General features: G+C 45.7%; 2 protein-coding genes across 5 annotated transcripts; both read right to left on the reverse strand.

Annotated features, from left to right (window-relative positions):
- Positions 1-3,610: 3,610 nt before the first annotated feature.
- Positions 3,611-18,092, reverse strand: galnt7 (UDP-N-acetyl-alpha-D-galactosamine: polypeptide N-acetylgalactosaminyltransferase 7). 2 transcript variants are annotated; one of them, XM_005461352.4, is made up of 15 exons: positions 17,560-18,092; positions 14,331-14,442; positions 13,521-13,839; positions 12,061-12,227; positions 11,486-11,616; positions 10,397-10,476; positions 8,933-9,115; positions 8,200-8,317; positions 7,982-8,104; positions 7,530-7,645; positions 6,763-6,865; positions 6,142-6,240; positions 5,770-5,898; positions 5,560-5,590; positions 3,611-4,911 (listed from the first exon to the last, which is right to left on the reverse strand). In XM_005461352.4, the coding sequence occupies exons 1-15, from the start codon at positions 17,680-17,682 to the stop codon at positions 4,805-4,807; spliced, it is 1,941 nt and encodes a 646-aa protein (XP_005461409.1). In that variant the 5' UTR covers positions 17,683-18,092; the 3' UTR covers positions 3,611-4,804. The 2 variants fall into 2 exon arrangements, with proteins under 2 accessions (XP_005461409.1, XP_005461408.1); XM_005461351.4 differs by lacking the exon at positions 8,933-9,115 and adding an exon at positions 9,308-9,490 and having other exon boundaries at positions 17,560-18,090.
- Positions 18,093-18,486: 394 nt separating this feature from the next.
- Positions 18,487-26,054, reverse strand: LOC100701683 (ankyrin repeat and SOCS box protein 5). 3 transcript variants are annotated; one of them, XM_003456541.4, is made up of 8 exons: positions 25,887-26,025; positions 22,664-22,758; positions 21,855-21,934; positions 21,642-21,749; positions 21,411-21,564; positions 21,187-21,321; positions 19,672-19,863; positions 18,487-19,571 (listed from the first exon to the last, which is right to left on the reverse strand). In XM_003456541.4, exons 2-8 carry the CDS (start codon positions 22,713-22,715, stop codon positions 19,432-19,434), a joined length of 861 nt encoding a protein of 286 aa, XP_003456589.1. In that variant the 5' UTR covers positions 22,716-22,758; positions 25,887-26,025; the 3' UTR covers positions 18,487-19,431. The 3 variants fall into 3 exon arrangements, with proteins under 3 accessions (XP_003456589.1, XP_005461406.1, XP_005461407.1); XM_005461349.4 differs by lacking the exon at positions 22,664-22,758 and having other exon boundaries at positions 25,887-26,054; XM_005461350.4 differs by lacking the exons at positions 18,487-19,571; positions 22,664-22,758 and having other exon boundaries at positions 19,775-20,786; positions 25,887-26,054.
- Positions 26,055-26,295: the final 241 nt, after the last annotated feature.

Genomic DNA, 26,295 nt, shown 5'->3' on the forward strand with positions numbered 1-26,295 from the left:
CCCTCGCCATCACTCCTAAAACTTCCCCCTCTTCTTAAACAACAAAATGTCATGTTGCCATATCATTTTTGATTGGTCGACATTGTGCATTTTTCTGCCAACATGAACAGGCTGATTTTGTTTTGTTTTGTTTCTTGTTTTTTGGTCATAAGCAGAGAGTGCTTGCTAGCGCTGTGCTTAGACGTTAAATGTGACGAAACTATTCATGAAAAAACGCCGCGTACATAGTGTTTATCATGACTCTGGTTTTACGTGGCCTATCAACACAATTTAAAAACTGGTATATATCACCTTGTTGCTTTGTCATCTTGAAGTGGTCATGTGATTGGCTTACCACGACTACTTTATTCTTCCTCAGTCAAACAGCAGGTGTTGTGCCAAAAAGTGATCGTCAGGCAGAAAGTGATTGCCGTCCGCTGTAGCGCCCAGATTACTTACAGCTACTTCCGTGCAGCTGATATAAGATGCAGTAAGCTAAACACAGCTTCAACCGTCTGTTTGTTGGAAAATACTAACGCGACCGCTCCGCATTTTCTTGTTAGTAACGGTAACGGCGTTGTAACGGTAGGAATAGTAGGTTACTCATTACTGAAAAAAGTAACGCCGTTATTTGTAACGCCGTTATTTCCATCACTGATACTGCCTACCACGAATTTACATTACACTGAAAAAATAATGGATTTCCTTTTTATGATTTTATGATGATTATTTGTCAATTAGTTATGTGAAAATGTAAATATGTGTCAAACTGTAAGAAATTCTTATGAGTAAAAGTGAATATTATCAGCACAATGTTCATGGAGGGGTACTGCAGAACACGCCGTGACTGACTCACAATACCATGGTGTGTGTGCTTCTCAAGGTTTTAAATACTTCATATAAAGATCGTTTAGCTATGTGGTGTCACCAGACAAATCTGGCAAAATGGAGAAAACCCCAGCAGCTGTTTTGGGACAATGGGAAGGAAAAACTCCCTTTTATCAGGAAGAAACCTTCAACACAAGCAGACTCAGAGAGGGATGGTCATCTGCCACGACTGGTTGGGAGTTACTGGAGGAAAAGCGGACAAAGACATGCTGTGGAAGAGTGCAGGAGATTATTAATAACTAATGCATAAATGCAGAGTTGTGTATAGACGCATAGTGAGTGAAAAAAGGTCAGTGTGGTTTAAGGATGTAGAATCTGTGTAGAATAGACCTCTCTGCACTGAATCACACTTGTTATTAATGTCTTCCTTCTCTCGTCCCAACCGGTCGCAGCAGATGGCCCCGCCCCTCCCTGAGCCTGGTTCTGCCGGAGTTTTTCATTCCCACTGTTGCCAAAGTGCTTGCTCATAGGGGGTCATATGATTGTAGGGACTACCTTACAATATAAAGCGCCTTGAGGTGACTGTTGTTGTGATTTGGCACTGTATAAATAAAATTGAATTGAATCTCTTTTGTTCAGTCATGTGATGCTATTTGAGCTGCAAAATGAGTTGCACAGGATTACTGAAGCATGAGGTATATCCAACTCATCTGATGCCTATTAAATGAAACCTTACCAGTGAAGGTAAGTTGTTGTTGTTTCATCATTGTTGCATCATTTTATTCATCTTCCTGATTTTGGATTATGGTGTTTGTGTTACAGACTGTAACATGCATCTCTTCTTTGATTGAAAATCCTGAATCAAAGACGCCCCCAAGCTACAGTTTCCCTCGGACACCCAAGTGGACAGTGTTGGGGAGTAACGGAATACATGTACCGCCGTTACGTATTCAGAATACAAAATATGAGTAACTGTATTCCGTTACAGTTACCGTTTAAAAAGGTGGTATTCAGAATACAGTTACTTTGTTGAAATAAATGGAATACACGGCGGTACTTTCCTGTTTCATATTGTCGCGGGTCAGACTGTTTGGGTTTGTTTGACAGCTACGTTCTGTTGTTCCAGGCGGCAGCGTTACGGTTGCCATGGTTACAGGGTGACGCGCTCTCTCTCTGCGTGTTTCCTGGGTGAGAGAGCGCTTTTTTGTTGTTGTTGTTGTGCTAAGCTAAAAGGCAGAATGCTACAGGCATAGCTCTAAAGCATGTAGCCTCATGGGCAGTGTAGTCCGTGCTGCAGGGAGAATGGACTGCCATACCCGTTATGTGTCTGTGAGCGAGGGAGGGAGAGAAAGGAAAAGTCCGAGCTGTCACGGAGCAAAAACGGGAGCTGGAAGCATGTAAATATAATAATAACCACTGCAGCCAAGAAGAGTGCCTGACGAGCCCAGTTGTAAGTAAGCTATTAAGACTCAACTGTACACTGTGTTCGTGTTTTCCTCCGGAAAAAATAAGTTCCGTTGGAGAAGCCTTTCAACGCCTTTCTCTGTCTCCCGCAAGCAAAGTTGACCCAGACAACAAAGTAAAGCTAGTTTTCGGCTACCAGCCCGATACGAACCCGACGTATTAGCCAGAGGTCCCTTTACTACGTTTCGGAGCCGCGGACCTTCAGTAACAGTAATAAATCACAGCAATAGGACATTCATGTAGTTGTAAACAGCACGATAATATATGAAGTAATCCAAAGTATTCAGAATACGTTACTCTCATTGAGTAACGTAACGGAATACGTTACAGAATACATTTTGGGGCATGTATTCAGTATTCTGTAGTGGAATACATTTTAAAAGTAACCTTCCCAACACTGCAAGTGGATCTACCCAACAGTATGTGATCCTCACAAGAAGTGATAGCATAGGTCTTCCACTTGGAGAAGAAGGGCTGACAAGCACAGAGGACAAGCTGGTCAAGATGTATTTGGTTTGCAACCTTGTTTATCCCGCCCAACTGCAGTCTGTCTTCTCATTTCTGGAGCACATCTATGAAATCCCCACATCCAGAGTTATTGCACTCATCTCTGTGTGGTACGCACCATTACAGTGTTTGGACCTACATAACAGGTTAACTATGACACAAGCAGTGAACACCTGTTTGGTGAAATAGTTCACATGCCTCCACAGTGTGAGCAGGTACAGGCACTGCTGTGTCACAGTTTTGTCAGCTGAATATTTTGATGATCCCTTCTATGTGTATGTGTCAGCTACAACTGATTTAATGTTGGCGACCTTTTAGATCAGAGACCACTGAGCCTGTTGTCATGATGCAGAATTTACTTTGATCCCCAAACTCTGCAGGTAATTCAAGCAATTTAATATTGTTTAATGGGCCAAGTTTATCATCACTGTTTAATCTTAATGACCTTACACAGGAGCATTTACAATTGTCTGTTAGTGTATTTTGTTGGGAAATTTAGGGGTTTTTTTCCTCTAAATCTTTTTTCTGTTTACTTTTTTCACAAAAAGAAATTATTCTTATTCTTTAAACAGAAAGAAGAGCAGAGAAAAAAGTGAAGCACACTGTACAGCCTGCAACACCGGACACATCCAACTGCAGCTCCACCCCTCCGTCTTGACACCTCTCGCCTTTCCTGCCCGACCTGCTTTAGACTGCAGGCTGTGTCACCACTTGCGTCCATAACCCTGCACATCTTTGGCCTGTGGGAGGGGTCGTATCCATAGTAACCTTGTTGCTGTGAGGCAAGATTATTGCACAGGTCTGATGAAGTAGTCCCACTTCAGTCACACAGTTACAGTAGTAAAAATCAGGTCATTTATTTCCTCAGCCCATATTATGAAATCTCTGCTATAAGTTAGCTATTTACAAGATCATTCAAGCCCTCCACAAAATTCATCACGATCATCTTTAGAAATGATTATTTACACAGTACAAAACATTGCATACGTGATCATCCAAACACTAAAGCCCCTCCCTGCTGCACACAAAACAAAAACATCTTTTCTTTTTTTTTTTTTTAAACCACAATAATTGTGCATTTTTTACATGTTAATAATCCTGCCCCCAACCCCACCCCCGATTATTACTGAGTCACAGTACTGGTCAGCTACTAAACTCTATATTCCTCATCCAGACTGTCGGTAAGACGGCGACCCACACATCCTTTAGAGTATCCCAGTGTATGTCAGAGAACAAATGAAGACCGTGAGGAGCAAAGCGCTAAAGTTCAGGAGTTCATGCTGGTTTGACAGCTCAGCACAGAGGAAGGAAATGCTGCCATGGCTTAGGGACACGAATGGGAGGAAATCCTTTTTCTTTGCCTTTTCAACATTTTGGTAAATGAAAATAAACTCACCAATTAGCCAAACTGAGCCTGTGCAATCAAAATCACACTTAGGCCAGATGAGGGGATTGTTTGTGAAGACTCCAATAAAACCAAATCAAAGCAAACACGACAGCAGCGAGTCATCACGTCCAAATATTCTTCAAAAATGTGCTGCTTCTCGCTCTTTTCCTCAGTTAAACTGAGGATCTTCTTCATCCTGGTCTTTTTTCAGCGGCAGACTAAAAACCACACCCATGATGATGATGATGATGATGATGATGATGATGATGATGATGATGATGCGACTGAAGTCTAAACTCTTTGGTAAGCGAGCTCATCAGTTTGGCTGAGGACTAAACAGACCTAATAATCTTAAGACTCGATGGGATTCATTTCACAAATGCAATGAGAAAATTAGAAAAGACCTGAGAGCCTGAAAGGACAGAGACAGTGTAAACAACCACCAGGGACAGTTTAGTGTTCATCCAGCAGCTCCGGATCACACTCTTCTTCTGGAGTGTCAGAACAACCTTCACATTTGGGCCGATGTCAACAGTTAAACCATTTGGGCTTCATTTTGTTGGAGGTACACCAACACCTGGGTGTCAGGTATTTTTCCTGTAAACGGATGGTAGGGACAGATCGCTCTCCCAGATGTCTTCACACAGCCACGATATTATTCATCTCCCATTTCTGAGTGGTTTTACTGGTGTCACAGTCTGATACGAACACTTTGTGAAGCAGGTCGGAGCGGTCCAGACATTTTCCTATAAGGAGAACACAGCAGCGGGATTATTGACGGACGCTCACAGGCCACCTACAAAACACACACCAGGGGTGGGGACCTCCAGGCCTCGAGGTCCTGCAGGTTTTAGACATCTCAGCTGGTTTAAGTGACCTCCTCAACATGTCTTGAAGTTCTCCAGAGGCCTAGTAATGAACTCATCATTACTAGGGTGAGATCTGAAACACACAGGCCCTCGAGGCCTGGAGGTCCCCACCCTTGGTCTACACACTAGTGCTGTTCACATGCAGTGAGGGACAACTGTGGGGAAGGCTGCCCTTCAGACTTTAACAATGATTGGTGTGGACACGATTATTACTGCTGTGAGCGTGCAGGGTGTCGCACTGCAGGGTAATGGAAAACCAAACCAGAACCTTCTGTGCTGGTCTGGTCTACATTCTGCCCAACACCCACACTGCAGGATGTAGACCAGACCAGAGCATGGGCAAAACATGAATGACGTGTGTGTGTGTGTGTGTGCGTGTGTATAAACTGGGACCAAAAGCCTCTGCACTTCTGAGGCTGCAGTAAATGATGCGAACAGCAGCTGACTCCATGTGTGATAATGGCAAAAGTGCCTTTGGTTAAATGATGAGAAAAGAGAAGTTAAAATGGCAGTGCAATTCTTTACCTGTTGGCACATGAGTGAATCGATGCAGATCCTGCAGACACAGACAGGAAAGGAGAGAAAAAAAAGGCAGTAAATTCAGTTTGTGTCAGATATTTTCTGCCTCCTACATGTTAGTGTGATCTCAGTGCTTCCAGTCTCCACACCCTGCTGAGCAAACATCTAAAGACCAACACTACATCCATCTTTTCTTATGATCTGTGTGTGTCTCACCTTGAAGTACTTCCACTCCATGTGCTGGTTCGTGTCACAGTGTGTGATGATGATAGCAGACTTGTCGCCTCCTATGGTCAGGCACTGATCATACTGCATCAGCTGGTTGGCTTCATTGATGCGGAACAGCTACACAGAGTTCAGGGTGAAAAACCAGAGTCAGGATCTTGGTGTGAGAGACTGGACACCTAACACAAAGCCTGCCTCCATCCTTTCTGTGACACGAGGCTCACGGGGAGACAAGGAACCCAAGCTTTCATCTACAGAAGCAGCCAACTGTCACTTTAACCCACTGATCACAGGAATACTGGCTCATGTCGTCAGACCAGATGAAAACAAAGAGCCACATCACATGTGACAGTGTTTAACTACCTGGTTTCCACCCATCCTGTGGCACGGGCCCAGCTCTACATTCCCTCCGTTAGTGTGTCCCATGCTGTCGATGCAGTAACTGGTGTCGAAGCCCCGGATCTGTAATCACAGGGATAATGAAGCACGCTGTGTGTCAAACATGTTTATGCATCTTTGTGAGGACCAAATATTGGCAGGCTTGTGGGGACCAACAGCCCTTATGGCAGTGGTGTCCAAACTCCAGGGCGAGAGGGCCGGTGTCCTGCAGGTTTCAGATGTGTCCTTGATCCAACACAGCTGATTTAAAGGCTAAATGACCTCCTCAACATGTCGTGAAGTTCTCCAGAGGCCTGGTAGTGAACTAATCATCTGATTCAGGTGTGTTAACCCAGGGTGAGATCTAAAACCTGCAGGACACCAGCCCTCTCGCCCTGGAGTTGGCCAAGCATGCCTTATGGGGACTAAATGCCCGTCCACACGAGTGGGAAGACAGTTTTGAGACTCAAAATGTGGTTTTAGGGCCACAGACAGGGTTATGCATTCATCTTTAATGGTTAAGGTGAGCGGCTAGGGAAAGCATTATGTGAAGTAGATGTCCTCACTATGATATCAAAATGAGAGTGTGTGTGTGAGCACACCTACCTCCCCCCACTCTACATTTTTAGGAGGAAGTGGGTAGTGCAGTGGAATGTCATATGCTATTTCCTCCATGAACCACTTGAAACTTTTGCATCGATGTTCCTCCCTGAAACAAACAAACATGACACCAGCTGTGTGGTTAGCAGCTAAAGATGAATTCAGACAGAAAAACGCTTCATCCTCAGGTCACATAATCCTACATGTTACTGCAGACAGTGGCTGTTATTTACTGCACACCTGTAACACACAACCTTTAAAACATTTACGCTACAGCGTGATAAAGGGTGTATGTGTAGGCACATCTTTCTGAGCACAGTTGGAGGTCAGTGTTTAACGTTTCCACAGCGATGGAGTGAATTTGTGTCAAAAGCATGACAAACCTTTATGATATGATTGTAGCCACTACAATTTACAAAGTGTACAGTCATTTGTGTGCGAGTTGTGACCACTGTGTGCTTCTGGGTTTCCTCAGTGTTCCTATGTTTCTTCAAATTAAACAGGTTTTTTCCTAAATGAAGACCGACTCGTCGACTGTAAATCATACAATCACACTGCACAGCTGAAGGAATACATGTGGTTTAAAATGCTGCTGCATCCTGGGAAAAGTCAGTCAGTGCTCAGCTGCAGATAGGCGAGCGTGCACGTGTGACGTCGTCTGTCTGTATTTGTGTGTACAGGTTTGTTGTTGTGACAAAGTCCCTCCATGACCTACACTATGTTCTGAGTGGGCGTTCACTCAGTAAAAAGGTAGAAGAGCGTTTTTTGTGCACCTGAATCGTTTAAGGTCACTGATGTCTCCGTAGGCCAGAGTGAGAGTTTCAGGCCGGCTGGCGTAGAAGTAGTCCTTATAGTCGTCCCACCAAACCTCCACAACACGAACATAGTTCTGCAAACACAAATACAACATATGTAGATGAAGTAGCATTCATTTCATGACAGAGTGACTGTGCAGGTGTAGTGGTGACTGTAGGCTGAGGTGAGCTCCGCTGCAGCAGGGAGGGTTGGGGTGGAACTGCTGAGGCAGCGGAGCCAAGTGGGCAGAATGGGAAAAGCATGCATCTGCTATTGAACCTGGCTCCATGCATGCAGGTGGAGGGCCAAATGGCAGCAACACCTCTTTTCTGTAGACAGAAACTTGGAAATGCAGGACTCTGTGGAAACTTGAAACAGAAGATGTGCACTATACAAGTTTCAATCCATTCATACGTTTGTCTGCTTTTACCTTGAGAGTAGGTGAGGATCCAACATGTGCTGGCGGAGGGTTGCCTTGCCATCCCTGAAGTCTGTAGATGTGGCCGACGCGGGAACAGGGCACAAAGAGCAGCTGGCCACCACACTGCCAGATCTGGACCAGCATAGAGAGTCACAGTAACTATGATATCTTTAAAATGTGTGGGGAGCCATCAGCAGTGTACATAAACTGGGCAATTCAAAGTCTACCTTGTATGATATTTCAAAATTCTCCCCTCCCCATATCTGCAGTCCAGGGTCGTACAGTCCCAGCTCAAAGAAAAAGTCTCTTTCTATAGCAAAGAGACCTCCTGCCATGGCTGGAGACCTGCAGGTATAAAGACACAGTCCTCAGCCTGTAATTATGCGACTCTACGTGGTCAGTCCCTCTGCTGACGTAATAATGAACAAGTGACACTGACAGAGACATGAGTGAAAGACAGCAGGAGGACGAATGAAAATGTGAAGACAGAAAAGAGGAGTGATGGTGCCCCAGTCCGAGCCCAGTTCACACCAGAAGCTCACCCACAGACCCCACAAATATCCCAAAGTCCCACGGCCTTCAGGTCGGGACCCAGCCCACCTCAGGCAACACAGCTTGCCGCCAAAACCACTTAAAGTAAAGAAGGAGTCCTTTCAGACAGACTCAGGGTAAGAGACACCTGAGAGGAAGCTGTGCTACACTGAACAAAGAAGAGTGGAGTCAGAAACACAACAAGCTCCTTCCCTCCAGTGGGTGTAAGATAGATGTGTGCAGCGATTCCCCAAAAGCAGACACTAAACAATGAATCACACTCATGGCCGTTACCTCCACACAAGCATTGCTGACATGACTTTAAGATTAGCATTTTTCTGTTAAGGTGAGGCTGCACTACTCTTACTGAGAGCCCTATGAGAAATGACCCGGGACACGTCTACATGAGTTAGGAATGACTGTGTGTACCTATATGGCTCAGTCTGAGTTTTTCTCAGTTTATGTTCCCTGGCTCCCAGAGGGATTCTCTTCCACAGCATGCTCCAATCCCAGGCGCCTCTAGCAAAACCATTGCTGTCTCCTCCACCCTGGGGCTCAAAGGTGAACGTCTCGCCGTGGATGGAGTCGATCAGAGGCACCGTACACACCGTTCTGACACAGAGGGCCACGCATACAGCATACGTGGAGAGGAGGGGTGTACATGAAGGGGATAACAGCAGTGCCAGGAAAAAACACACAGACAGACACAGGGAAGGGTTCCACACGGTGCGAGGCGGGGGTGGGGGGTGGAGACACAAACAGAACAGAGGTCAGTTTTACCAAGTTGGTGTGTTGTGTGTGTACCGGTAAGGCTGGGTGGTGTGTGTTCTCTTGGCCTTCTCTCTCTGGCTAAGCGGTACTCTCTTCCAGAGCAGGCTCCAGTCCCACGCTCCTCTAGCCAGGCCGTCCTCGTCTCCGCCTTGCTGGGGCTCCATACTGTACTCATTACCATCTATATAGTCTATCAGGGGCACTGTGCATACTGTCCTACATACACATAAACACACACAAGCCTTTGGATGTGCTGCTTTTCAATAACAGCACTCTAAAACCAGAGTAAAGGAGTGTGTGGCTCAGAGTGTAGAAGTGATGCAGCACAGCAGACGATCTAGAGGCACGCAGACTGAGCTGCAATCAGCAGCTACGGTGCTAAAGTGGGACGATGACGCGTCCTTGGACCACCATCAGACCTTTCTGATACAGAAAACTGATTAAAAAGCATAAAATGTTAAAGGACTGGTGGAGGGTAGGCCCTAACTCACAGAGGCTGTGGTAGGTTTTGAATCAGAGCCATTTTATATCCAGATTATATTATATGTAGATTATATTGCAGAAATGAGAAATCAACAGGACACTGACTTCGTGGTTAGCGAGGCCGGTTCGCTCATCTGTCCAAGACACACTACACAGACCTGCAGTTCATCACATTTCATATCTTTTACTTAATTTAAAAATAAAATCTTAAATTTGACTTTATGATAGTTCAGCCAGTGACTTTTGAGCCTCTAAAATGCATCTGTTTTGTGTCTTTGTGTGAATCTGCTGCTGCAATAACAAACTCAAAGATAGCTAACTAAATTATTCACTAAGTTGACTCAAAGCCCTCGAATTAAAGCTGAAAGTCTGCACATCGTGATTTGATTTAAGATCAATCACGTTGGAGCTCAGACGCAACATTACAAATAATGTCGTAATAATAATGTCTGTATACCTGAATTCATGTCATTGAACTGGACATGTGCAAACAGAAAAACTGATAAACTGTCACATCAGTACTGCTGAAAAACAACAAGCTGCAGGTTAACAGACACCACAGCTTCACAACTATGACAGCTGTTATAACATGATGCTACACTGTGTGTGTGTGTGTGTGCGTGTGTGTGTGCGTGCTACCTGTCCTTTGAAATGGGAGCGATCAGTGGAGCGTACCAGTTGATCCCGACCTCACAGTGAGCATCCAGGTAGACCAGCACCTTTAAAAAGGAAACCCTTTGAAATGTGATGCTGCTAATCCGAGCCTCTGTCTAAATGTTGCTTAGATCAGTCAGCAACGAGAGCTCCATGCGCCACACTGACATCCTGAAATATGTACGACAGCAGCTCCGACTCCTGGGTTATGAAATCTGCTGACTCGTGAGAATTCTTCCTTTTCTTGCTCAGAAACATCAGGACCAGTTCATTGTGGCTTGATGTCAACAGCAAAAACACACAACGCCTTCAGTGTGTGCACATGATACACAGCAAGTTTGCATCTGCAAATCTGGCAGTGCGTTTGGCGTCACATGACACAAACGAGGGTTAAACTGCAGGCATGATTAAGGACAGATGAAGTGCTGTGTTTGTGTTTGTTGGTAAAAATCTGACAAACACAGTGTCCACTCTTACTGGCTGGCATTACTCGGACCTCCAGTCACACTGTGACAAACCTCAAAGTGGTTTTTCACCAGCATGTTTAAACTTCACGTAACAAAGACGAGGCCTCCCTCCTGTTATCTGCACAGTTTGAAAATTAGAAACTCTAAAAATTCTCAGTTTCTGCTGATAAATTAGTCATGTGTACACACACCGTGTACTTCACTGTATTTATTTTAAATTCAGATCAGTTTGCTAATTAAAAGTCTAAGAGCTATAAGATATATGTATTTTTTGTCTGCTTATTTTGTTGGTTTTTGTTTTTTGCCCTTTATCCCCGTCCCTCTTCCCCGCTCTTTTTCTTTCCCTTTCTTTCCCCCAGTCAAGTCTGTCCCGTATTTAACAAGTGAAAATAAAATAAAATAAACAATAAAAGGTGAATCAAATGGACCATTACGGCAAGGCTGGGACGGTCCATTTGCTAAAGTAAATCCGTTGGGCATCTTTCTTCGCCTTTAGACAATAATTCTGATGGCAAAAGAGCCAAACAGGACAGGCAGAAAAAAAAAAAAAGTCTAAGAGCCATCATCAGCGTGAGAGAGGAAAAGCAACAGTGACATCACATGGTACCTGTCCTTTGGTGGCCTTCTTGGCTCCAATGCTCCTGGCCTGTATTAATCCTTCCCTCTTCTCATTCCTGAAGAGTTTGACGAGGCCGTTCCACTGCTTGATGTACTCCTCCAGGCGCTCCTTCAGATGGACTGCAAGTGCATTGGTTAACCAGCATTAGTGCACGCGTTTGGACCAATGAGGATTCGATAAAACATACGTGGCAGTTTTGGTTTGCTGACAGACGAATGCTGGAGTAAAGACACGAGTTGGTGACGTGTTCCCACATACGTGCTGCACACAGCACCAGCTCATTGATATGTTCAGTGCCACATGACTGTTAGCAGCTGACACACAGACGTTTCTATCATAGGCAGGTTTCGTTACGCCCACGTGGATGTCTGAGGAGCATGCAGACACCTTATGACACCTTCCCTCTGACCACAGACTGCAGCAGACAGCACCACGTGAACCAACAGAACCGCCTTTGCAGGTGATCATTAACAGCACTGAGGGGAAAACGAGGCTGTTCACAGAGGAACCAACATGCATCTAAAATGATGTTTTTATTCCTGGAGAGAGGAAAACAGACCCACCTTTGTTACTGAAGTCATCAATCAGGACAATCTCAGCCAGGTACCTGCGAGGAGTCCTCTTAATGACACTGTGGACAGTCCTCATCAGCGTTGACCAGCCTTCGTTATGGAAGACTATCACCACACTGGATGTGAGCAGTCTGTCGTCGTAGTGCCAGTACTTACACCTGCACAGAGGACACGGTGTGCCATGAGAAACCTTGCTGCACAGCGTAGTACAGTCTCGCTGCACCAACGCAGCTCCTACATGGTAAAACTTGTTTAAACTGTGCATCGACACTGTGACACAGGCGCCGTCTAACAGTCCGACTGCTTCAGCTCTGCATCTATCAGAGTGCGAGCGTGTGAACGTCAGGTTAAAGTTCGTAGGCACAGAGAAAGCATGTGCACAAATGTGTGGGTGAGAATGAGGCTAACAGTGCATTTCACTTCACGGCAGCAGGACCCGTAGCCTGAGTCTTGTGTTAATGTTCCTTTCAAACTGCACTCGTATATGTAGAAGCAAACACAAGAACATAATTCACCTAATTAGTTTGTAAGGCTTTTGCTTTTCTCAGCTACAGAATTGTTCCCGTCTTCTGCTGCTCATGTCGCTCACTTCAAAATCAAAAAGTAATAAACATCAGAGGCAACAAACCTTTTCAATGTTTGACATTTTCAGGACATGAAAATGTTTGACTGTGCCTCAATGACATTTTCCACAGCGTCCCAGCTTAGTGGGATTGAGGATCATACAGTCAGTGGATGCACTGACAGCCTGTACGAGGATCTGAGTGGAAACATTTATGTTCTCACTTCAACTGAGCGATAAAGTCAGCAGCGTCACCTGAAAAGGCTGTAAGGCAGCACCTGTGTCACTCTACACCACAGGTGTCGAACTCCAGGCCTCGAGGGCCGGTGTCCTGCAGGTTTTAGATGTGTCCTTGATCCAACACAGCTGATTTAAATGGCTAAATGACCTCCTCAACATGTCTTGAAGTTCTGCATAAGCCTGGTAATGAACTAATTATTTGATTCAGGTGTGTTGGCCCAGGGTGATATCTAAAACCTGCAGGACACCGGCCCTCGAGGCCTGGAGTTCGACACCCCTGCTCTACACACTGCCAAAGGTCTCGTGTTAGAAATCAGCCACAGTGATTTGGTCATCACGCCCATCTCTGCACTCAGAACAGAGGATACGGCGTACTTAATGATCTGTCGCTTTTCTGTTTCTGAAAAACACATTGTGAACACGTGTCTGCACACTCGGCATGATTCAGTATCATTTCCTGAATGATTAACCATGTTTTTCCCTGAGTGAGGTTACAGGAGGACGATCGGTGTTAGCCTGACTGCCTGTGTTCCCTGTGGTTATTAAAGTTTATCTTCTGTAATATTAATCAGCTTTATGTGACTGCAGGACAAAAGAAAGACAATAGATGGCAGACGTGCGTTCAGTGGTAACAGGAAGCAGTACTTACTCTTCGTGGCGTATGTCATTGATTGTTCTGTCCAGTGAGATCATATCACTAGCAACCATGTTGAAGCCAAACTCTTTGATGGAGGCCTGAACCGAGTCTTTGTACTCTGGACCCAGGACAAACGGCTTAGCACCCTCTCCGGGTCCACCGGGGACCCCTGGAGGTTCAGGCTCCTTAGGCTCAAAATTTCCCAGGATACCTTTCTTCAAGACGGGGCTAGTGTAGGCATGTGTGTGAGGTCTGAATGTCACATACTGCTGTTGAATCACCTGCTTCTGGTTGGATTGCTCCTTTGAATCCTTGGGAAGGTCGGCCCCTCCTGAAAACAAACCAAGAGATGACACAGGAGCACAACACACAAGTTCTAAGAAAATTAGACTTTATGTCTTTGGCAGGAGAAAACACCAAATTTACCTGAATATTGAAGAAAACCACTGTCAGGGCTCTCAGGGCTGATATTAATTAGCAGTGATTACAGACCAACAAACAATCACTAATGAGGATCATCTTCTGTCAGCTGCTCCACAGCAGACAGAAGATGCTCCCTATCCCAGCATCTCCTCCTTCACTACATCTATGAACCTCCTCTGAGGTCTTCCTCTTTCCCTCCTGCTCTGTCTTCATCATCCTGTGTCCAGAACAGCCACCCTCCCTCCTCTGCACATGTACAAACCATCCCAGCCTCTCTGATGGACTTATGTCTAATACAGGAGGTATACGCCAATATTGGTGATTTAAATACAGTGGGCTGTCACTTTGACAGTCACCCGCTTCGGCCACAGTCAGGAAAAAACAAAAGTCAGCCCTCACCGTGTTTCAGTCTGATGGAGTCGAGGTCGACCTCCACCCCCTCCACATGAGGCCAGGGCATCACAGGCTTAAACTGCTCTGCAAGGTCACCTTTGGGCAACAAGCTGTCATCCTGCATGATGAAACACAACAGCCCATTTTAAACACATTCACAGAGGTAATGCAGCCAAGAGACTCTTAAATCCAGCGATTCTGTCTGCGCGCCGTGCTGGTCACAAACACGAGCGAGTCAAAACCAACCACATCACAAACAAACAAACTCGAAAGGTTCTGCAGAGAAGAGCACATCAATATCATTACTGTCCTGTTCTAGATGTTAAATTCTGATCATCAAACGTGATTCAAACATACGGTTAGTACACAAGATCAGAAATAATGCTGCTCCACTACAGTTACCAGGTCCACCACAAGGGGGGGCTATGCTTCCAAATGTGCACAGCTTTCAGCTCTTCTGTCATGATGTGAACAAATGGATTGTGAGCATTAATCATGTGCTTTATGGAATTTTATTTATATGTTTAATATTCGGATATATCTGTTAGTGTGTGTTTGTGTGTGTTGATTTTAATTGTAGCTTTTCCTTTTGTGTACAGTCCCTGAAACCAAAACCAAAAGAAAAAAGAAACACAAACACAGAAATCTATACAAACACAATGAGGTGTGACTCAGTTGACTCTATGACAGCTGGGTCAGGCTCCAGCATCCCCGGGGCCGAACCGGGATAAGCAGAGGTAACTGCTCACAGGCTCGGTGACTCACCTGCTTCAGCAGAGAACAAAGCTGCTCGTTTAGCAACGTTAACCTAAGATGATGAGAGCCTGTTACTTCTTCATGGGCTCGCTTAGCCAAATCTGCAGCTCCGCATGTGGAAAACTGACTGAGTGTGAGCAGCTCTCAAACCTCAGCACGCCAACAGAGAAATAAAAACAAGTTGGTAATAAATGTGTATGAGCATGTGTTGGTCAGCTTGCTTCAGTCTTTCCTCATTTACAGAAGTCAGCGATGGATTTTTGCAGCTTCCCGTCTTTCTGATTTGACAATGCAGTATAAACCCCGCCTCCCCCTTGTTTGATGATCTGGTCTGGTCCAGGTTCAGCCACTCCAAGCTTATGTTAAACAGCCGAGCAGACGGTGGGGTGGGTTTCAGAAAAAGACACACCGGTGGAAACTGCTGCTGGACTTCCTCAGTGTTAGCCAGTTTACCTTATTTCTACTAGAAAAATAATGTTTTTGTGTTTAGCCAACACTTAGTGGGTGCAGGCGCACTCTTTGTGCATGTGTGTACTAAATCATGTATCTGCCTCACTGCTGCCAGGACACACAAATCAAACCTCAGACTGTCCCACACTCACCCACACTCCTGACACTGAACCAGCCCCACTGATAGCTGAAGGAGCACAGGAGTTCTTTGTTCTTCTACGCACAGTTTATTTAGTAATAATAACACATTATGGTTATAGTCCACAAAAACAGTTTTACACGCTGCCTGTGACTGCTCACTAAGCTAAATCAGATGAAACCCTGTTAGAGTTGGCCATGAGGGTCCAATCAGCAATGATGACGTGAACCGCTCTGAGAGGTCATGGTTCATGGAGAGAGAGCTTCTCTCACCCTCAGTACAAACCACCAGGTGGCGTATTACTCAGTGTTGAAGGGTGGTGGCAGGCCCAGACGGAGACAGACACACCACAGCAGGTACATGACTACAGGTGGGTTTCATAAGCAGCTCGCGTTAAACATTAAATATCATCAGTAGCTGCAAACAGCTGTGATCGCGCCGCTGATGCTTCACCAGCAAACTGTGACACGAGCTGGCTGAGAGGCAGCAGTCCTGCCTGAAGCCCACAGCACAACCTCAGCGCAGCATACCGAAGACCATAGCAGGGAGTGTGTGATGGGTGCTGCCTGTTAGCTGTCTAACATCACACTGTTCAAGAGACTCGGTGTTGCAAACAAGAAACAACAACAAGAAATTAGCAGAATTGAATCCATGTTCAGAGAGAGGCACAGCACACACACACAGCCTCTCTGCACCAGACTGCTGTCTGTCAGCCGTGGCAGAAGGATTCATTTACTGCCCTAAAACTGCTAATACACCAATACACCAGTACAAGTCCAGCATTCAAAAACATCCTACTGTAACTATAAGTATGGATGAATTATCAGCAAAGTATCAAAAAGAACTCCTTCTTAGTACTTTGAGTATTTGTGGGGCAAATGCCTGGAAATGGTCCAATCTTCCAACCACCCATCCATCCACCACCACAAAAACTGTCGTCATATGTATCAAAATACACTAATGTGACAAAAACGAATGGGATACGTCTTTTGTCCATATAGCCCAGCCCTGCAGACGTGACACCATTTCTGGGGCAGCCTCCTTACACCAGATCCAATAACGGTGTGAAACCCTGCACCAGTCCCCCCTACCTATACCTGCCTCCAGCCAAAGAGGCAGATAATGTCCTAAAGACGTGACAACAGTGCAGACGGTGCAGCCTGTCTGTCTCCTGTGTTTGACAGCGCTGTAAGACTGCTCAGGGCATCAGGACACCAGAGAACGTCTGTTCTGGCACAAATAAAGAGGACGTACTGGACACTTGTCCTCTGACAACACCAGCATAACTGTGCAGAGTGTGGCCTACATCATTAAACAGCTGCAGACATGGACACAACACGTAAAGGTGTCCCACTGTGGGCTGCGGCGTGCACACAGATCTGCTCCTGTAGTGACAACAGGAAAAGCCTCTGAGGTGTGACTGAGGCACCAGGAGCTGCTGAAGCCTCCATCAAAGTGCCAGAACACGTCCTCAGGACCGGATCCACGCATTCTCCACACGGGGTGCCCTTTCTTACATAACCCCAAAAGGATCTGCGTCTCCGGCTGGAATTGAACCAACAACCTCCCGCTGGCCATGACCGTGTGGCTCAGTGGCACACTGGTCATATGTCTACATGCAATCATTTGAATACCTTGCAGGAAAACCGCAATACCGGAACAACTTTTACAACCCACTTCCGCCTTTGACTCCAACATGGTGACATATGCGGATATAGATCCTGGGAGCCACGGTGCTGTTAGCAGCAGCGACTGTACAGGCAACTGTGCAGCTAGAGTCCAGACCACAGCGTCCGCTCACTGCCCAACACACACACAGTGCAACAGCGTGTGTGTGATTACTGCTCACACACTAACACTGATGTGGCTCAGAGTCTGTTGTGTACTCACCCTTTTCTCAAACGGGCTGTCGCTGTTGGCTTTGGGGGTCAGGGTGGACCAGAGCACCAAGAGGCCCAGAAACGTGCCGATGACCAGCAGACTCCGCAGAATGAATCCCACTTTGAGCCTCATGTTAGCAGCAGCCGCTACGCTGCGTTAGCTTCAAGTTAGCACGTGAGCTAAGCAGCTAACAGGTCGCTAGCTTGTGCTGAGTGTTGAACAGGCTCCTGCTGACGCAGCGACCTCCGCCTCCACTACACCGACACGCCGTGCCTCTCCATGCTAGGAACAGTTTCTTCTTCTTCGGTTGTTTCTCGGTCGTTGCGGGCTCTCCCGTTCTCTGAGGCGCCGTGTAGATGTAGACGCAGTACCACCACCTGTGGGGCTGTGCTACTGCACGGATGACAAATAATGCTGGTAGGCTGTGGTCTCCACTGCTGACAGGCTCACGCACGGGCTTAAAAGCAGGTATTACTGGGTGTGGAGACAAACAAGAGGTCGGTCCTGTCTGGTTTGTTCGTCATTAGGAGGGATGTGGCTCATTGTCCACGTCATATATAATTGTAAAGAGTGCATCCAAGGGAACAGCAGCCACTGGTAGCATTCACACGGAGTTAATATGAAAGCATTCAGAATGAAGGTACGGGGTGATAATAAGTCCAAATCATTAGAAGCAATGATTCGGTCTCACCTCTTGGTACCAAGAGAATGCGGAGAGCTGAATCACAGGTGTGTACAGGTAACTATACAACACCTCAGACGTGTCTGGCCTAATTTAAGCCACATAAAGACGTGGACATGCCAGCACACTGAAAGGCACTCAACTAACCAATTAAACGCCTGCATGTTTTGTACAACCACACACCTCACTGAGGTATTTCCACACCCGACCTTCAAATAAATCACTTTACCTAGGAAATAACAAATTGAAGAGGATTAAATATGACACACTTTATTCATCCCAAATGTTGGGAAATGATCCCATTACAGCAGTCACAACATGAAAACAGCTTCACTCCATAAAATAAATATGACATCACAAAACAAGCAGCTCAGAAAGATTAAAAAATACACATGAAGCTGAAGTGAAATGAATAAATACATGTGAAATCACAAAGTAAGTCATGCAGGGTGCTCAGAGTTATCCAGTATATTTCTGTTCTGTGTTGGACTGAATTCAGACGGTAACAGCAATGATGGAGGACAGGTACCATCACACTGGGGTCCAGGACATTTCCATGAAATATATTCATCCAAGTCACTGTTCCTCCCGGCTCCTGATTGGCTCAGTCAGGAGGAGTGATGTGAAGACTCCAGCGACACTTAAACAACTTTATTAGGTGAGCGACATCAGGGTCATCCCGTCGTCAGATCTTTGTCTTCTCCGTGACCCTTGGAAGCAGGTGAAGTTGAGCCAGAACAATGAAAGTACAATGATGGCTGAAACAGGCGCTCAGCTCCAGCTCTGAAACCCCCAAAGCTCCATTAGGATTACTCTAAAACTGCCAGCACAATCATGGTGAAGACTGTCCATCGCCAAGCTACGGCGAGACCTACAGACTCAGACCTGATAAGACCAGCAGAACAAACAGCAGTCATTTCAGCACAGGGTCAACACACCTAAAGTTCATGAGGAGTCATTAGGAAAGCTAAACAAAAGGAAGAAAAACAATCAAATTCTGTTTAAGACACAGAGACAAACTGTCCCCATTGTAACTAAAGTCCTAGTGAAAAAAACAGATCGTCAGTTATGGCGATATGAAAGTAATCTGCTGTGCAACAGAGCGAGTACAGCATGCAGCAGAAGGTCTGCGTGTTCTCGTGTGAAATGTCGGCGGACTCGGTGTAAACCACGGCGTGATATTAGCGTGCACGGTGGCGTCACTGCTCGTTGCTTCTGTACTCCAGGTAGTGAGTGAGCGGGCTGGGCAGAGGAAGCACAGGGAGAAAGTTCAGTCTGGATCGCCCAATCAGATTTCTGATCTGAAGACGACACAACTGGCAGAGACTCCTTGGAGAAGCTAGAAGGAGACAGAGACAGAGCTGCTGTGACTCAGACCGACTTGGTTTCATCTGGTTCTACACAATAACAGAGTCACCACAGCAGCACATGACCAGTACCTTCAAAGGCCAGCAGCAGCTGGTGTGTTTTCCCACCAGGGGGCGCCAGCTCCACCGGCCGCTGATTGTTGCTGTCTCGGAAGTTAGTATTCGCCCCGTAGTCGAGCAACAGTGACACCTGATCTGCGCTGTCCTGTCTGACAGCCGCATGCAGAGGGCTGTCGCCCCCTCTGCCCACACTTACATCTGCTCCTAGACCAGACACACCCACAGAGTCATGAAACGTGACCGTGGACAGTCGACACAGAGACGTTTAGAAAGACCTGCTCTTGTCTGACAGACCACTTGAGCTGCTCCAAGCCACAAGCACATTTGTTCACACATCATCCTACAACACTTTTTTCTGCAGCCTGAAGCACTTTACAGAGCTTTTATTCACACACAAGGCCAATCCAGATTAATCAAAGAAACCCTTCATACATGTATTTGGACTGTGGGTGTGGAGAACACTCCACACACAAAGACCAGCCGACCAGAACAATCAAACCCAGATCCTTCCTGCTGTGAGAGCGCAGTGCTCACCACCATGCGGACTGTCCTCTATTATTTTTTTAGCACGTGGCCTGTTAAACAAATTTCCCAGGTGTGGGGCTAACAAAGGTTTATCTTTCCTTATCTTTCCTTACCTTATCTTACCTTATCTTATCTTATCTAAACCCTTCTTATCTAACACGCCCGGGAGGAAACTGCACTCTTGTGTGTTAACACTGACATGACCGTGACTCTGGTCTCTAACCCTGACCTCACACTCTCCTCTTTATAGTGCATCTACATTTCCCCACAGTCTATCCTCGGGGTTAATCATAATAATAATACATTTTATTTGAGGATGCCCTACAAAAAGAAAAAACATATCAATAAAACAGTAGATTAAAAATTGATTTAAATACATTAAAATAGAAAAACAACAAACAAGATTTGACAACAAGTATGACCTGTAATAAAGCGAGTAAGCCAGTTTAAACAAGTAGGTTTTGAGCTGTGACTTAAATCAGGGAATCTGTATTTCCTGCGAGTGGAGGAAGTGAGTCCAGAGCCGAGGAGCAGAGCGACTGAAAGATCTGTTCCCCACAGTGAGGAGACGAGCACAAGGAACAACAAGTTGAGTGGCAGATCTGAGAGAGCAGGAAACAGTGGAGATATGAAGCAGATCACAGAGATAAGGAGGGCCAAGGTTATGGATGCACTTAAACGTAAAAAGTAAGATTTTTACATTTATCCTGGATTCTATGGGCAACCAGTGAAGCTGTTGAAGAATTGGGGTAATATGGTCTCTTAAAGGGGTACGAGTTATGACCCGAGCTGCTGGTTAAGAGACGTTAGTGACTTCATATTTTCATTTTTTCCACCTTCAGATGTATTTCCACGATTACGGGAGCTTTCATGTTAGTACGAGTGTCTGAGAGCTGTCAGGTGATTGTTCAGAGGACTCTAAAGCATGAAACATCAGTCACAGCCCTGCAGACATGAGCCACATCAGGTAAAGCTACTCAGCTTTGTAGTGTAGTCTCACACCTCTGTGCAGCAGGACCTGTGAGCAGGCTGTGTGTCGGTGCAGACAGCTCACATACAGAGGAGAGCCCAGGTGGGAAACTTCATAATCTGGATCTGCTCCATGAGACAGCAGGGCCTCCACACAGTGGCTGTTACCTGCACGTGTACACACACCACAGCACAAAGCTCACGTAGTTGTAGTTAACGTGTTACTCACAGTCGAACAGTGCGCTGGCTATATTTACCTCTCTTGCAGGCTTCGTGCAAAGCTGAGGGGAAGTGTGTGTGAGACGCACGTGTGTGTGCGCCGCTCTGCAGGAGCAGTTCCATACAGCCGATGCTCCCCGACGCACAGCAGTTGTACAGAGGAGTGACACCATCAATGGTAGCAGCGTTCACCTAGACACACACAAACAGCTGCTGGACACAAACACACAGTGCGTCCACACACATGTATAGATGGTGCTGATACTCACATTAGCTCCAGCATTTAGTAAAGCTCTGACACAGGCGACATGTCCTGATAGACAGGCTTCGTGAAGAGGAGTCACATGATCAATGGTGACAATGTTGGCATGATAGCCCTGAAAAACAGATGTAAATAACGGGATGTGTGTCGGCTTTATTCAAACTCATAAGTGATTACCGGAGCCTCACATTGATGTGTTTACGGAGAGGGACACAGTTACCTGGGCCAGCAGAGTGCGCAGGGCAAGCAGCCGACCCTGAGAAGCTGCTTCATGGAGAGGAGAACGATCTGCCCAGGACCCTGAAAACACACACACACACACAGAAAACATGCAGACGTGTAATAGGAACTGGAATACAAAGCACCAGCCTGAGCTCAATAATGACTGATGTGCTTTCAAACTCTGTCTCAGTCTTAGTTTAAAGAGCAGGAATTCCATGATGAAACAGTAACAACATGTTTGTCCATGTGAGGACTTCTATGATGGCACCGTGCAGTCGTGTTGGTGAACACTAAGCAGTAGAGCCTCTCCCTTGTCTCCAACCCATGAACACACATCACAGGTGCACGTGCGGCCTGACACGCTCCCAAAACCACAACAGGAAAGCTTTGATTCCCACACACACTGGAGGCATGTGGCTCCATTCTCCACTATATCTTATTTCCCTCTTATAGAACATTTCACTAGCTGGGCCCACGTCCTCATTTTATGTTTGACAGCATTTTATTAGGTAAAGGTGAATGCTTGGACATGAGTAAACGAGAATGAACAGCTTGCAGAACTGGGGGAACCTATATAGATGAGAACCGGAAGGAGCGTGTTTGAAGGCGTGGTCCCGATACATAATCTCCAATTAAGGTAGAAAACAGGACGAATCACACAGAATTGCACTTAATGAGAAACGTGATTTTTACTTATTTTGTGCTGCAGCAGGGCGTCAACACCTGCATTTAGAGCTCGTCAGCACGTCCTCAGCTGTCACTGCAACACACACCACAGACCCACACACAGTCTCACATCCAACATACCCATATCTCCGTCTCCCCACGGCACATCCAGCCACTGGTAGATATAGGACATTTTGAATTAAGCAGAATCCCTCCACTCCTCCTGTTTGTCCTTCCTGTATGCGGGACACGTCAGACTAAGAATCACCTCGCCATCTAAACACCAACAAAACACTGAGAATGATCAGATGAGCTTATAATGAACTGGATCACTGACAGGCTCCTCCTGTGGCAGAGCACTGAGCAGTGTCTCCAGATCATAATAACGAACCTCTCTGATCAAAAAGCTGAGCCCACTCTCTCAGTGAGTCACTAATTCAATGAGTCTGCCTTCAGCCGCAAAGAAACGTGTAATGTTTCTGCTAAGAGTGCACAGTTAATGCTCGGTCATCCAGGTAAGGAAATCCCAAAAGGTTGGTTCTGTTCATCTGGATGTTTCAGTGGGAGAAACGTTTCGTCATCATCCAGGTGACAGTACACAGTTAAGTAGGAACGCAGCCTTGTTCCAGTAAGCTGCGGTCTGCTGCTGGCGTCCTGTGGATGGTACGACACAGCTGCCACGGGGCTTTAACTGGGCTACATTTAAATAAGCTTTCTGCAGGTTTTACAAATGAGTCATTAAATCATTCTGCATCAAAAACATGTTCACAGGGGCTGACTTTAAGTGAATGTTATCATAGTTTTCTATTTTCTAATTTGTTTTATTTCATTTGGACTTTTTGCTTTTGATTCAGTTTAGTTTGAGTTATGTTCCAGAATGAGCTTCCTTGTTCGGTTTAGTCGTAATTGTTTGTGTCAGGAGTTTTCCTGCAGTGCAACTCAGGTCGGAATAAATGACACTCAGACAGGTTTGCAAGTTAACGTGCACACGGGTGAGAGCTCAACGGAGACTCACACCCTGCAACAGTTCTCAGCCTTTATTTATACTCAAGCATATATGTGTAGCATGTCCTTCTCAGAGACGTACAGGAAGAGATAAAATAGAACTGTGCTGCGTGCAGGCTTCCTGTTGAGCTTGCACAGTTAGTAACATAACGGATAGCGTAACTTCTCTATTTGAGCTACTAAAAGAGCAAACACATCTAGAAAATAAAATGTACTTTTAAGCATAAACATAATAAAATCTTTTGACAGTTTGAAAATGTTTAGTTTTATGTTATGAACTAAAAAGTCTTTTAGTTGTAGTTAACTGTAATAACCCTAACCCTGCATGGCCCACATTAACACTAACTAACCAAAACCAATTTAGAACCATTCATTAACCAAAGGTTGAAACCTTGAACCTTCTGTGAAGCAAACTGCACGCTGTGTGACGTGTTCACAGCATTAGTCACCATCGTGCTGGTGCGTTGGGAGTCTTCCTCATTCTTAGAATGAAACCTTGCAGGAATCTTTTAGATGTTTTACTTGAAACAGCCCACTTTCCCTCATCCTCCACCTTCTGTAGGAACATTTCATTCACACATCTTTTGAAAATAAGGCATTATTTGCCTGTTTTATTTTCTCTTTTTAAATCTTTTTATGACTTTTAATCTTATGTGCAGCACTTTGTGATTCTGTCTAGAAAGGTGCTATATAAATAAAAATTTATTTATTTTATTTATTTATTTAACTTTTAGTAACATCTGCCAGTGTAGCTCTGTGCTAGCTGGGTCAGCTGGTTGGTAACATTTGTCAGTGAAGCCAGACCTGGGTATCCTGACTATTTGAAACTGGCTTTCTAAAACAGGACGCTGGAGGGTGTAGTAAGCAAGTCTGATATGGCCAGGCTATCTTTAGTTAGCAGGTTTGAAAAAAAAGTGCAGTCAAGTCAGAGATAGAGACAGAGATCATGACAGACGTCTGTCAAAAATAGAAGAAAAATAAATGCAAAGCTTGTTTGCAAGCACAAAGAAACTTCCTATGAAGGTCATAAACAGCTGGAGCCGCTCTCAGCTAGCTGGCTGCAAGTCAGGGTGCCTGCACAGTGCTAACACAGAGGGCAGTCCCACTCACACTCACGCTTGTGGCCAGTGTACACTCACCAGTGAACTTAACAAGCGTGTCTGTGGACTGTGGGAGGACAAGAATATGCATTCTGTTCATCATGTCATAGATCTTAGTGCTGCCTCCATTAGGGCCACAACATTAGAGACGTCGCCTGTGGTAAGATCAGTATTTCCTGACTGAACATGTAACAAACAGCTCACAAATACACTGAGCAGCTTTCTGTGTTTGGCTAATTATGACCCAGCATTAAAGCACATTTATGCATTTCTGTATCAATAACTGAATGTATGATGAATTCCTCTAACACAGAATTTTTACTTAACTTTGTTTACCGACATTATTCAAACATGGTATAACAGGCTGCATGCCTGAAACATGCCTAGTGACTGTACAGCTGAAAATGGAGGTCTATGCTAAGGTCTGTGAACCTCCATTGTTTCTAACAGCCAGCAGGAATGACATGTCCACTTATGATTAAAAAAATCAGATTTCAAAGAAACCTAAGGGGAAAAGACCCTTGAGCTGCCTTCATGACATTCTTTTCTCCCTAAACCTCCAACGCCCTGAGCATAAATGGCCCTCCCTGAGCCTGGTTCTGTTGGAGGTCTCCTCCTGTTAAAGGGGAGTTCTTCCTCCATTCTGTTACCAGGTGCTTGGAGAATATAGGCGATGGGCACATTGTTGGGTTTTCTGTGTAATGTGGTGAGATCTTTACTTCACGATACAAAGTGCCTGTTGTAAACACACAGAAGCGAGTGCTCTGTGCTTGTGTGAGTGTTTCAGCTTGTAATAAAGAGCTTATTGTGTTCTTCTCATTTAAATATAGGCTTCACTGCAGTTTCACGTGATAAAGTTCAAACACAGTTATTTTGGACAGATATACTGATGCTGTGGCATTAATCGGGAGTTTTGCGTGGGTATTTTCACAGGCAGTGCTGCTGATTTAGCGTAAGGATCTACAATGCAGCTGCTCCAAATAGCAGCAGCTCTTCAGTGCAAACCCCGTTTAAATGTACCACCTTAGTATGAAAGCACCCGGCCAGCAGTGTTTCCATACCTCTGCTCAGCTCCAGTCACACTGCTGGAGGTGAGCAGTGGCCCTGGAGCAGGGCTGCTCCAAACACGCTCAAATTCCACCTGATAGCCACACACTTGTAGAAAGTGTGTTATTCACACTGACACTCTGGTAGGGATTATTTACAGAAATCCCCCCGCCAGCAATGTGCTTCCAACCAAAACACATCAATGCGCCCACCTTGGCTGGTCAGAATTCCCCAGCAGGCCCGCTTCCTCTCCGAGACGTGCCTCGGCAGCAGGCCCGGCTCAGCACCTCTTTTCCGGGACACTTCGGGAGCTCCACACGGCCCCGGCAGCATGTTCCGACTCCTCCGAACTCCGCTGCACTACTGCAGGCAGCAGCAGGCAGCAGCTCGGAGAGGAGGAGGAGGGCGAGCTGGGAGTCTTATGATTGGCTGAAGAGCTTTGTTTGCGTTCGGGGCACTTGGCCATCTCACATGCACGCCCACGTGCGGAGCATAGATACAGAGCGCTCCACAGTCGGACCCACTCCAGACTGATCTGACTGAAAGGCCGTAAGCTCCAGCCTTGGTGTCGTTTGTTTCTCTCTAATTCCACTTTCACAGTGTGCGCATTTTACACCCAAT

Source organism: Oreochromis niloticus, linkage group LG6, assembly GCF_001858045.2.
Source record: "Oreochromis niloticus isolate F11D_XX linkage group LG6, O_niloticus_UMD_NMBU, whole genome shotgun sequence".
Taxonomy (NCBI): Eukaryota; Metazoa; Chordata; class Actinopteri; order Cichliformes; family Cichlidae; genus Oreochromis; species Oreochromis niloticus.